The 12,738-nt window shown below is 42.1% G+C and overlaps 1 protein-coding gene across 2 annotated transcripts in view; it reads right to left on the reverse strand.

The window, feature by feature from the left end:
- Positions 1-3,675: 3,675 nt before the first annotated feature.
- WDFY4 (WDFY family member 4) overlaps positions 3,676-12,738 on the reverse strand; it is a 124,845-nt gene continuing 115,782 nt past the window's right edge. For both annotated transcript variants that reach the window (XM_048311655.1, XM_048311654.1), the window contains exons 58-62: positions 11,334-11,513; positions 8,334-8,516; positions 7,630-7,717; positions 5,285-5,396; positions 3,676-4,286 (exon numbers count right to left, since the gene is read on the reverse strand). In XM_048311655.1, the coding sequence (XP_048167612.1) occupies positions 4,220-4,286; positions 5,285-5,396; positions 7,630-7,717; positions 8,334-8,516; positions 11,334-11,513 (630 nt within the window). In that variant the 3' untranslated portion in view covers positions 3,676-4,219. The remainder of the gene's footprint in view (positions 4,287-5,284; positions 5,397-7,629; positions 7,718-8,333; positions 8,517-11,333; positions 11,514-12,738) is intronic.

The following is a 12,738-nucleotide window of genomic DNA, read 5'->3' on the forward strand; positions in this document are numbered from 1 at the left end:
TGGAGATATGGGAACAGGAGTTTTTGCTGTCCCTTTTGGCCAGGGAGCATATGTGCAAGGGAGAAACAAAGTCCTGAGAGCCTTGTGTCCAAACTGAACAATTTCTGACCTGAAACAGGGAAACTTCCCATGCTGCTGTTGCCCAATGACTGCACTACACCAACAGCCTCCACATGCATAGAGCTGCACCACCTGAATATGAAACACATCAAGTGGTTGCTGAACAGAGGCACCACTGTCCCCATCAAAAGGGCTACATTTGCTCAGCACTCACTACAGCAAGTATTACTCATGGTCACTAATATTCCAATGTCCTGCTGAAGGCTGCCTGGTTCTGAGTACTACATTTCCACAAGACATTTAACCCTAGTGCAGGGAATAAGGGTGAGCCCTTTTAGATGAGCCCTTTTAAAAATTTCATGTGCCAAATTTGCATGAGCCTCCTGATTCTTGGGAAGAGCTCTGATTACAAACTGTCTGCAAGGCAAAAAGTATAGAGAAGGTTGACATTCCTCCACAGGAATTACACCACCTTGTACCCTCTCACACCCCCATCCCCTTCAGCCTGGTTGACTTTAATGACAATAATTGCAATGCACATGTCTGAACAGTGATACCAATAACACAACAACTGATCCCTGAGTTGAGAAGAGTAGCACATAGTGACAGACACAGGGAAAATTTTCCTGTGAGAATTACAGATTTCCTTGCATAGGTATCTCAAAAAAGTTTTGAGTAAATTCTTTTTTATGAGGATGCAAAGGCCCTGCAGTGCACAGGCAGATATTACTTCATGAGTGTTAACTAGCCTGCAGAATGCTAGAGATCAGGCACTACTTAATGCTCAGTGTAATACTTAGGAGACTTCTGTTGCTGAACAAGGAAGCAAGATAGTCTGTGCAATAACCAAATAAGTGTAATTAAGGCATTTTAGGGTTTATGGTACTCAATTAGATTAAACTGGTTTTTAAAGTCGCATAAAGGTTGTGCTGTTCCACATTTCTTCATTTCCCTATAGGGCAGAGTTAAAACTTATTTCTACATTTCTTATCCTAATGGGATTGGATTTCTTTTAAGGATAATTCTCACCCTGAGCAAAAGTTGGTTCTGAGATAATTACAACACTGTGTTGATTTTTCACGCTGTTCCACTTACAGTAACAATGGAGTTGTGCTACAAGTATTTGCTGTGGAATTGCTATATTTCATTTTTCAAGCATATTCTAGATTTGCTACCCCTACATCCCAAGCATGTGTCACATCAGGATACTCACAGCTCACAGCACTACTGCCCCTGACCTACCACCAAGGCTTGTCTATGTATCAGTGAAAGTCACCTCCACATCCAGAGCTGATGGAATTTCCTGGACATTTTCATGAGCATTCATAATTTACCAAATATCCAGGAGACCAAAACAAATGTTAAAACAGGTAGTTGCAAGAGGGTTGGTTTCAGGCGATCCTTCAACCACTTACTACAAATTTTGAGCTAAAGCTTCCTGTCCCAGAGACTTGCCTGTAGGAAAATGACCAGGTAGCACTCTACCACTGTCACACACACTGGCTCTATCAGGCCTAGAAAATTTGAAGACTGCAGCATGCTGACATTTGTGCCTTAACTCTGCAGTCTGAGTCGTGCTTTTAGTACTCACAGTATTTATTTCTTCCCATGATTTATGTCATTTGGGAAAAATCTCTAGAGCTAGAGAAGAACCCAAAATTTTCTCAACCAAGCATTGTTAGACAGCAAATCATTCCTAATCAGAACTTTTACCAGATGAAATTGCAACCCACTTCTATTCATCTGCCTTTTATATTCTCCCAAATTGCAGCTCCCTGAAAATGAGGAGAAGCTTGACTTGGGAACACATTTAACGTGCTGACTTCCATTCACACATGCACACTCTGGACCTGATCTCTGTGATTCAAACCAGATGTTGCTGAAGCAACTGTTGAAGACTTAAGAGAGCTGATGTTAGGCACAAGGAGATGAGCCTGTCAAATGCATGCATGGCCAGCCTACAGCTGGCCTCTTCTTATACCAAACAAAGCCAGGTTGATGTCTAGAGTACTGGAGCCATTAGTGCAGCTGCCCAGGTTGCAGAGTGCCACTGCCAGCTCTAGAACAGGGAACATCTACTCTTGGCAAAGACAGGCTGCAGGAAAAGGCTAAAAGAGGAAACAATTTGCAAGCTATTCAAGATGCTTAGAAGGTAAATGAAAGCACAGGTAGTGACCTTTTTTCACCACTCTTAATCACCTTTACCATAGTTCAGTAAAGCTGTATTTGCAGGAATTTGACAGGAATCTAAGTCTTTCTGTCCACGTATCCAAATCCAGCTTATTTCTAAGGAATGCGCAGAAGGAAGAAGAAAGAGGTACACTTTTGTTGACAATTGACCTTTCCCCAGTCCTCAGGAAAAATAGGCACAGTCCACCTTTGCTCCATAGGGCTACTTTGATTTGCAAATATTGGTGTGTTTTGGCCTGTTTTCAGTGTATGTTTGCCTGAGCCCAGAAAGATTAGTATTTGACTCATCAAGTCGTGCACTTGGAGGTCAGAAAGGAAGACCAGGCAGGACATCTGTGTAGACATAATGCAGATTTCCTTGTATGTCTGCATCATGAGCTTACATCTAATTACTGCATTTTCCACAGGCAATTACCTCACTCACTATGGTGGTGAGGCTGAACCATGGCGGGGTTGGGGTGTGGACATGTCTCAGCACTCTGTAGGGAATGAGGCTGTTTGCTATAGGACAACATTCAGCAACACAATTCAAAAGAAGAGTCAATAGCTAAGCAGTGTCCTGTAGGAAGAAGAAAGTTGATCATGTAATTAAAAGAAGACTGGTAAAAACCTGTCTTCTACTCCAGATTCTTCCTAATGATGCTGAAGAGCAAGTCTTCTAGCACCAAGATTTTGGCATATAGTGGTTCCGCATGTTCCTCAACCTCTGGCTGTCCAGTGCAGCACACATGGAGCTTCACTCCTGCAGTGCTGACCAGTCCCAGTGCACTGGAAAACACAGATCTGTCTGCCCAAGGGTGTGTTTGGTGGTATGAATAAAAGAGCCTTCATGGCCATAATGTCCTTCGTGTTCTTCCTGGCACTGCTCTGACCCAGTCTGTGTGTTCAGGAAGCTGCTCTGCCTGTGTGGCTGTGCAGACCTTCTGTATGTGAGATAAGATATTCAATCTCTTCACCAGGTCAAGGAGGAGCAGAAGAGAAAGGCAGTTATCAATTTAGCTCCTTCCAATTATGCTAAAATGTTAAAGAGGTTGATTTTTCACTGTTTCTCCATCCCCACTAGGGACACAAATGGCACTTAAATTTATTACACTATAGTCTCAGCCTTCATTTACTACAAATACTCACTTTACCATACAGGGTTGTGGAGGTAAATCCTGAAATATGTCTAATATACTGATCTTCCAGAAAGTATAGGGACAAGGTTAGAAAGAAGACAGCAAAGAAGGAAAATGAATGAATATGTTGACCACTGTGTCAGATCTTCCTCCTCACCTATTCCATACATTTTGCCTGCTGTACTATAAAAAAAAAAAGGTCAGAGATTAGGCAACATTGCACCACAACACACATTCACAGTGGGGCTGCATAAAGGCACCAGCATCAGCATGGGAATTCCAACCTTCACTTTGTAAACAAAATAGCTTCTCAAAAGGCATGCATACATTTTTATGCAGATTCAGGGAGGATGGAAGTGTAAGAACAGAGATATTAATATTCTTGCATGTCAGTGAAGAACAAAAATACTGCAACATACTCACTTAACACCTGTTTGAACCCTGAGTATTTTTTTATCTCATGATATTAAAAATACAATATGTTGTCATTATTAAGCGTCACTGCTCTTTGGCATAATCAAGGCAGTTTTATTTGCTAGATAATATTTGTGAAATACAATGTATTATGTCAAATTCAATATCTAAAATAACATTTTAAATACAAAAGTTTTCCCAGGACAAATACTACAAAATCTCATTGCCTATGTGCATATCTGTCAGTTTCTCTCGCAACTTTGGGGTCCAGTGTCTAATTTAAATTATACTTGACTGCCAGGCTCAGTCCAACAACTCCTTTGAGATTCAGTCTCCAACCAGAGGCTTCCAGTTTCTCTGATTCTCTCATGCTTTGGAGGGTAATTTTTCTCTCCACCCAAAAGGGTGAAAAAACAAGAACTCTTGGCTATTTCTTCCTACCCATCCACAGACCAGCAGCAGATTCTTCCCCAGTCATCACCAACTAGGAGCTTGGAGGAATTTCTTGAGAAAGAAAGAAGACGACAAAGAAAACCATGTTTAAGAGGAAGACACAGGATCAAGGCTTTTTCTGTGTGTGCAGCAATTAGGAAGATGCAACATTCACGGCTGTACATTATCTTTAAAGTTAAAATTGAAGACCCATGTTAGAGAATATTCAAAGTTTGGTACTTCAAAGACTGAGCTTAGAATTGGGTCCAAACTTCCCTGGAGTTGAGTGGGCTAGTTGTGGACAATTTAACCAGATCAGAAGCTCTTACCCTTCTCTGAGTTTCTACGGCTGTTAAATAATCTGCTGTCCAGATTCAGAATTCAGACTCGTTAGCACGATGTCATGGCTTCAGCCAATGAAATCTCTGCTGCATGCAGTGCCACCAGCACTAATGAAACTAACCCTCACCCCAAACGTTCCCCCTTTCAATGCACATCAACATCACACTGACTGCTCTAAAGCTGAGCATGCAGAATGCAGGAACATTTTATCAACTGTCAAAATTTCAACACTTTCGGAGAAAGAGACAGTAACTGGTTTTACAGTACGTTGTAACATCCTGGAGAAGGAGATAACAACAAATATTACAGCCAGATGACTGCGGGAGGGGCTTGAGTAAACTAAAATACTGCTGGCTCTGCAGACTGAGAGGAGTTGAACAAAGAAGTTGTCCTTTGGCCAAAAACTTCCTGTTCACATTTTAAGGAGACAGTATCTCCAGCAACTCCTAGGACAGGAGTTATTTCCATGTTGCAGAGATGGTGTAGCAGCTACTGAGTTCCACAACTATTCTGGCCAAAACCTTGCTCCTGGCTTGTCTCCTGCCTGTCCAATGACTACCTCAACATCCTTCATTAATGTACCTAGCCAGGCCAGCTTCTTGAGCAGCTGCTTTGGCTACGAGAGGTCTGACTGAGCTCCCACAACCCCGAAAGCGAAGACCAGCGGCAGCCTGGCCCCAGGCGCCGCCGCAGGGGCCCCAGCCGGGCAGCGCCGGCAATGGCCCTACCTGGACACGGCCAGCGCCGTCACCGCCGGGCTCGTCCGGCTCGCTTTGCCAGTCAGGGCAATGCTGGGATTCAGTTCCCGACAGAGAACAAGATGTTTTCCACCCTTGTTACCTGTTGTGTGGTTTAAAAATAAATATTTAGAAAGCGTCTGGGGGGCAGCAGGGATGGGATTGTTATTATTTACGGTCAGCAAGTTGTTAAGTTGAGAACAAATATATTTAATCTTGGCCTGTGCTGTTGCAAAATAGGCCCATCCCAATTTAATTTGTGGCTATGATAGTTACATGTGCTGACGTGCGGCTGTATCAATTGTGTGCTAAATTGGATTTGTGTATTATTGCTTTCTAAATTGCATGCCTAGTTCAGCAAAATTGTTCATCAGTTTTCACTGGCTCTGTGCTTAATAAGATGCCCCACAATACTTTGCTGCCAGGATATAATACAGCCCATAATTGCCTAGTAAAAAGAAATTACATAAAGCTCTGGTATTATCAACTTATCTAAATCTGCTCATAACAGAACCAATAATTAAATGCTGTGAACATTTCACATACACACACATACATACACACACACACCTAACAACATAACTCAATCACAGTTACTGTGGTCTTTTTAATGACTGTGGTTTGTATTAATTTTATTTTCTTTAATGCGCAAAATGAGATGTGGGAATATTTAGTCATCTAAAATAATTCTGAAGTCATCTGAATAGGTTAAGGGAGTATGACCCTGCTTTGATTACACCTCTCAACTCTTTAATAAAGAATGCTGTTCCTGTATCCATCTGAAAACATGCAGCCTTATGTGCATGTGCAAACAGGTGTTGTCTCTACACATCACCAGATGTGGGTCAGCACATCTTTTATGGTCTTCTTGGGAAAAAACCACAAACAAGAGTGTTCCTCTGTGCTCCCATGGATGGCTTTTAAGCCCTCATTTAGAAAACTCCTTAAGATATACATTTTACAAATAGCTAAAGTATCAGTCTGTTCAAAAACATGCATATGCAGTTATGCCTGGAAAGACCTGCCACAGGAAGTTTTAGACAAGAACTTCAGAAATTCTTATGTCAAAGTAGACTTTTTAATGGGTAAAGAGAATCCACAAAATGACTACAGAATACCACAGAGATTTTGGAAAGAATGTTAGGTCTTTTGCTTTGACTTACTGACAAAGCAATCTTCAATTAGAGATGAGAACAAAAACAAATACGAGGCTACCACAGCCAGACTATCTCACATCTGGCATCTCGGATGTTCTTGCACCTTGCCTAGAAAAATCTGGCTCTGGCTGCTCTAAGGCATGACAAAAGGTTTGATAAGCATCTGGTTTGGCTGTTATACATACAGAGGCATATTGGAAATATTTTCACATAGCAATCTAAGTAATGTTGATGCCAAGTTCCATGAACAGCACTTTTGAAGATCTCTGTGGTAATGCCCAATTACTGTATAGTATCTTCTTTCTTTTGCAGATGTTACATCTATAGCTCTATATTTATGCAAATTGTGTGCCTAAAATTGAAGTAATAGAGAATGTCTGTAATGAGGACCACAGAAAATAAGTGGAGTAAATTATACATAATAACACCACAATTCCTTTATCTTAGAAAAAGCGCTGGGAAAAGAAGAAAGCTGTGCTATTTAGGATGTGCCTTTAAAGCGTTCTGACAGGTTTCAGCTCCTGTATTTGTTGGAACAGAGAAGCGAGCTTGAGTTGTTTTTAGTACCAGTAAGCACCATAGTCCCACGACCTTATTAACCTCAGCTCTGTGAGAGCTCCATGGTATCAGCTTCAGCTGCACACAGCCTTGAATAAACAGCTCCAAGCACTAGGGCCTGCTGCTGGCCTCCCACCAGTTTGAAGGACCTCTGACTTCTTTTAGGTGGCAAAGACAACAAACTTCTCTGTTCCATCCCTGAGCAGGATCTGGCACTGCCCACTCTGACATGATGCCAGGATATTTTAGTACAGGCCATCAGCAGAGGTGCCAAGGCAGTGGACTTGCTGGAGCTGGGACTATTTCCAGCCATTGGTGTCACAGGTTTATGCAGAAAGGTGGTCTTCTGAGGTTGACAGAACCCATGAGAGAGCCTATGAAGAAGCTTTCAGCTCCATCCAGGCAGGATGTGCCCTTGAGATGGCAGGCTGAGGTGTGCTCTGTCTCCAAGGTGGGGCATTTACTGCCCACCACTGCTGCTGGTCACAGTAACACTGCACCAGCTGCCCACACCATCTCCCCTTCACACCACTGTGCTCACACCCCCTCTCCTTCTCACAACCAGACAGGGCTTGCAGCACTGGGTCACACTGCAGTTCACTGCCCACCCTGTGGTCATACCTGTGCCACCCGGCTCTTCCCTCACGCCGCTCCGGGCTCTCAGTCCAGCACCTTGCTCTGGGGTATTGGGGTATTCGGTCTTCCACAGCTGTGCCAGTGAGGGGGTAAAAATGGAAAAAGCATGGATTGTAACAATGAGAGAGAGATTCAGCTCCTGCTTCCCAGCAAGGGGTGGGAATTGGACTTCTGACACCAGAACAGGATTTTGCAGTTGTCTCCCTCTCTGTCACTGTGCTGCAGGGTGTCACACTGGAGGAATGTATGCAGGGAGGTGGTGGGGTTGCAAGGCTGGCATGCTATTGAAAATCCCAGTAACCCAGGAAGTTCTCCTACCAGACTGGAGTCAGAATAAGCAGTGAATTCCTACTCATGAGAAAGTATGACTTAATTAACGGAGCTGTGAACTCTCAGAACCATATTCAAACATATTTCTGAGGAGTGATAGAATTTTTGCTTTTAGAATCACCCCAGAATGGACAGTACATTTTCAAAATTCTCCCTGAATGGCAAGAAGTTCCCTGCTCAGGAGGATAAAAGTTGATAGGAAGCAACTATTTCACTCGGATTCTCATTTTCTGCCCTCTGCTGCACTGTTAAGAAAGTGTCACGGGCTTTTATTAGCTCTGTCCCTCCCTTTAGAATACAAAATTCTACCTCCAGTCTACAATGAATCAGGATTCCTTTCCTCTCTCCCATCCACCTACCCTCACCACTCCATCTGTGCTTCCTGTGATGACAATACTGCGTGTGTCCCAGTCCATCACTTCAGCAAAGCAGCAGCAAACAATGTGGCAGGTGGGGCTGCAGGCAGTGCTGATGCTTGTGAGAAGCTGGCCATTGACTGTCCACAGGTACAGGTAAGATCCAGCACAAGAGATAATGTCACCCTGTAACAGAGCAAGAGGCAATGTCTCAAACTCCTACACTCATCCTCCTCATAACTTTTAAATGCTGATTAAAAATTGCTGACTTTCTCTGATTTAAATTCTGACCATTGTTTTTCTTCTGGGCGGATGATATAAACCAGACAAAGTAAAAATTACTTTTTTTCTTTCCCATGAAAAATCCTGACATTTTTACATCACATAAACCTGAAACACCATCTCAGATTTAGCAAGGTAATGCAGAAAAAAAGCTTTTTTTCACATTTTTAAATGAAAACATATAATGAAATATTCCCTATTTTCCATAAAATCCAGGCTTTTAGTAAAAAAGCAGACTGACAGAGTGGCCTAGCTACTGTCAGGGACAGGGGCTGTGCACAAGCAGTGCCTAGCATAAGTTCCGGGCCAGGACTAGTGCTCTTGTAAGTCGTACAAATAAGCATTCCCTGAAACAAGGACATGGTGTTCACCTGCTTAGCTGCGAAGCCTTTGGTGATTTCACAATCCTCCTCTGCCCCTCACAGGGAGCTCACTGTCATCGCATTTCTACACTGTGTTTTGCATTTGACCAATAACCAGCTCCGCATCCAGTGACCTGCACTTCTGATGCAGAAAACATCCTCTGCACTGAACCTCTCCCCTCCATTCCATGCAGGTCCTTAACCAGAGACTGCTCATAAGGAGCAAATGCCCTTAGGGAAACACACAGAACCAAGAGCCAATGCTGCAATTGTAAATGATCTAATCAAAAGTGCATTTTGATCAGGTTATTAATTGAAATTCTACCTAACCTTTCCACTCTTGATCCATACTAAGAATCAGCTGAAAAGAACCTCATCAACATAGTCATCTGATTCTGGTAAAGGACAGTGTGCCCTTAAATTAGCAGCATGCATCTGGTTTAAGTCAACTAACACCTTACTTCACCCCTGTCTCATTTGGGGCCAGGGCTCTTTACACTGCTGGGCAGAATTCTGGAGATAAAAAATGATAGCATGTTCAAAACAGAGTAGCCAATAATTCGAGAGATTAAATTTCAGCTACCTTATCTGCATGAGAGTACATGATGTCCAGGCATTTGGCAATGATCTACAGCACTTTTCAGGTCTGGACCAGGGATTTAAAACTAACTGAAACAATTAGTTACAGTAAGCTTTTACAATCTTCCTTAGTTTATAAACTTTTTGGGACAGTTCTTATTTTGTGTCTACATGACACAAACGCCATGAGGTTTGGATCTATAGATGGAAATTCTACATGCTCAAGCAACTCCAACCATCACATAATGAAGAGCTGTATAGGGTTCTTATTTCGCAGAATTTTTTTTCTTCAAAACTTTGCTTTGAATAATTCTGAATCTTTCAGGAAAAAAAAAACACTTGCTACCAATCATGTAATTTTGTGTCAATCAAAATAATGCAGCACAATGGAAAACTTTTTTCTATTTTCACATATAGAGAATTAAACAAAAATTACATTTCATAATTAGGTGTTCTGTTTTGCTAACATAAAAAAGAGTTTTTTCATCCACAAGGTATGGACCCCTTACTTTTTTTCCTTGAAGCTTCAGTCATATTTTTCTAAGGTTTTTGCTCTTTTAAATGAACTTTTCTATAGACTGTTATCCAAACAGCTTAACCATTTGCACCCCAATAAAGTGGAGATCAGTCATTTGGATCAGTCATCAGACTGCTCCTGGCAGAGACCATCTCATTTTTGGGCAGTTCCAGGAGAGCAGATACCAACTGAAAAGGCTCCTGTACTGGCTGGTACACGGAACGGAGAGAACTCTGTCCCCTGGGATCTCGAGCAGCATTGTGCCAGCCCACCTCCTCATTTCTGAGTGGCACTGCTTCAGCTCACTTTGTAAGGGACCACCAAGATATTCTGAGCTGGCCTGCTGAGGCCACTGGCCATTTTACAGTAACCAGGACTGCCAGGACTGGGAGCTGAGCTGGCACTGAACAGACCACTTAATTCCCACCCTCAAAATTGCTAGCCATCAGACTGCATGGTTAATAAAGCTCTGATATGATTGTTTTGGCACAGACTAAGTAGAGAATATCTGCCTGGTTTCTTACTGCTGTGAACTCAATTTGGCCTTTGTACAATATCCAGGACTGGATTCAACCTTGAATTGTCTGAGCCGGTGAAACCCTGTTCTAGTATATTAGCAGAGAGAGAAAATACAAATAGGAAAGAAACATTTTTGGGATGTAAAAGGATGGGGAAAAAATCTCATCCAGAGTGTTTACAGTAAAATCCAATACAGAATATTTTTCTATCAACATGCATGCAATTCTGGCCAGGCACAGACCTCAACAGATTTATACCCACTGCTTTCAGGAGCTCTCCCCACACCTGGGAGTAGAAGGGAAAGGAAAAAGCCAACATTATCACCTGCAAAGGTGTAAGGCAGTTGTCAGCTGAGGTGGCAGAGTGCAGCCTAACATTTCAGATGTGGCTCTGCTGCATGAATGCCAGGACAAATTAATGAAATAACAGAGGCAACAAGGTTATGAGTGAGCCAAATCCAGGAGGTACTAGGGTAATACTTCATGCTCCATAAACTAAAAGTTGTTTAATCCTGCTATCTATCCATCCAAAGATGCTTCTACTTAGCTACTCAGTCTAAGATGTTGCTTTTAGTGCTCGCCTCTCATCATTAAGAACACTATTAGCAATCTCTATAGAAAAAAAAAAAAAAAAAATCAATGTATCAGACTCTCAGGATGTTTTTATGTTGGGAAAAGCACCCATTAAATTATCATGAAATGTTCATGGATGCATCAGAAGAAAGATGATAAATGAAGATCTTACTGTTGAATTGTTGATGGCAACAGAAGCAAGGCTTTCCTCGTGGGCAGGAAGCTGGTTTATGAACGTCAGCTGGTTCAGGTCCCAGATGATGCAGGTTCTATCATCAGATCCACTCACAAAGATGCTGTAGGTTACAGATGCAGCAAGGCAGGTCACTGCCTGAGTGTGTCCATACAACGCCTGATGGGAAAAAACCAACCAATAAACCACAGCAGATGGTGTCCGATTTACTAGGGAACCACAGTCCTACCTCATTTGCTTAGTAAGAACAAGCAACCCAGTCATTCTTTGGAGAACTAAAGAGGGAATGAGGGGGAAATGCCAAAGGATATTACAGAGAAGCGTCCTTGTCCTCAACTCATAGCTGAAGAAAGCTGAGGGTCCAAGAGATCATATGACTTGCCCAAATTACACAGTGATTCAGGGCCCTTGGCCTACTCTTCAGACTCTAAGTGCTCTGTGCTTAGCAAGAATAAAAATCATGATTCACTTCAGTCCATGCAGTTTTAAGTAAAATTTATGCTCAGAATTTCTCAATATTTAAAACACTTTTTGAAATAAAATTTATCAGGATATATTTCAGTGACCTTCTCTGTCTCATCTTTCTGTGTATCTGAAAAAGTACTAATACATTTCTAATATTGGTTAAGAAGAGAAACAGCATTTATGGAGCATTCTTGCTTTTAAGCCCTGTAGGAATTCCTTTCTCTTTCATCATTACACAACATTCTTTTTTTGTTATTTTTAATAGGTTCAGAGTCATAAGGAGTGCCCAGTTAACCTTATTTAAACAGTTTCTGAAAAAGAGAACATGCTTTAGGCAACTTAATAGCACAGTTAGAAGGCATGGATTGAAGTATACTGCTGACAATTGTTTAATGCAGCATTCTCAAATGACAGCAGTGTACATTTCTGCTACATAATCACAGTAAATGACAGTAAAACCTGTAGGGCAACAGAGAAAAAGTCCTTCACATCTTTCCTAAAAAGTCTTTCAGGGCTCATTTTTTAGCTGCCTTACTGTGAAAAATCAGACCCACCAGTTTCAATGTTGGTTTTCAAAGGAAATGCATATTCCTTGCTGCCTTTCTTTCCATGACATTATTAGCACATTTCTAGGCTCTATCCCAGTTCAGCATGAAGCAGGGGAGCCACATGTCCCAGATGACTTTTGTGGCCATACCTCATCCTCTCTTCCAGCATGTGACTGAGAGCCTGAACTTTTGCTGGCTAACATGTGCTGCCACTTGCCAAGGTCACCAGGACAACAGCAGTAAAACATTAATCCACTGGTGAGGAAGCTGAGCTGCACCAGGCTCTGCGTTACTGAAGGTGACCCGCAACTGCGAGGGATGACTTTCAGCTTGGGACTTACTCCATTCACAGGAACTGTCAACTGTAAATA

Source organism: Corvus hawaiiensis, chromosome 8 (assembly GCF_020740725.1).
Source record: "Corvus hawaiiensis isolate bCorHaw1 chromosome 8, bCorHaw1.pri.cur, whole genome shotgun sequence".
Lineage (NCBI taxonomy): Eukaryota > Metazoa > Chordata > Aves > Passeriformes > Corvidae > Corvus > Corvus hawaiiensis.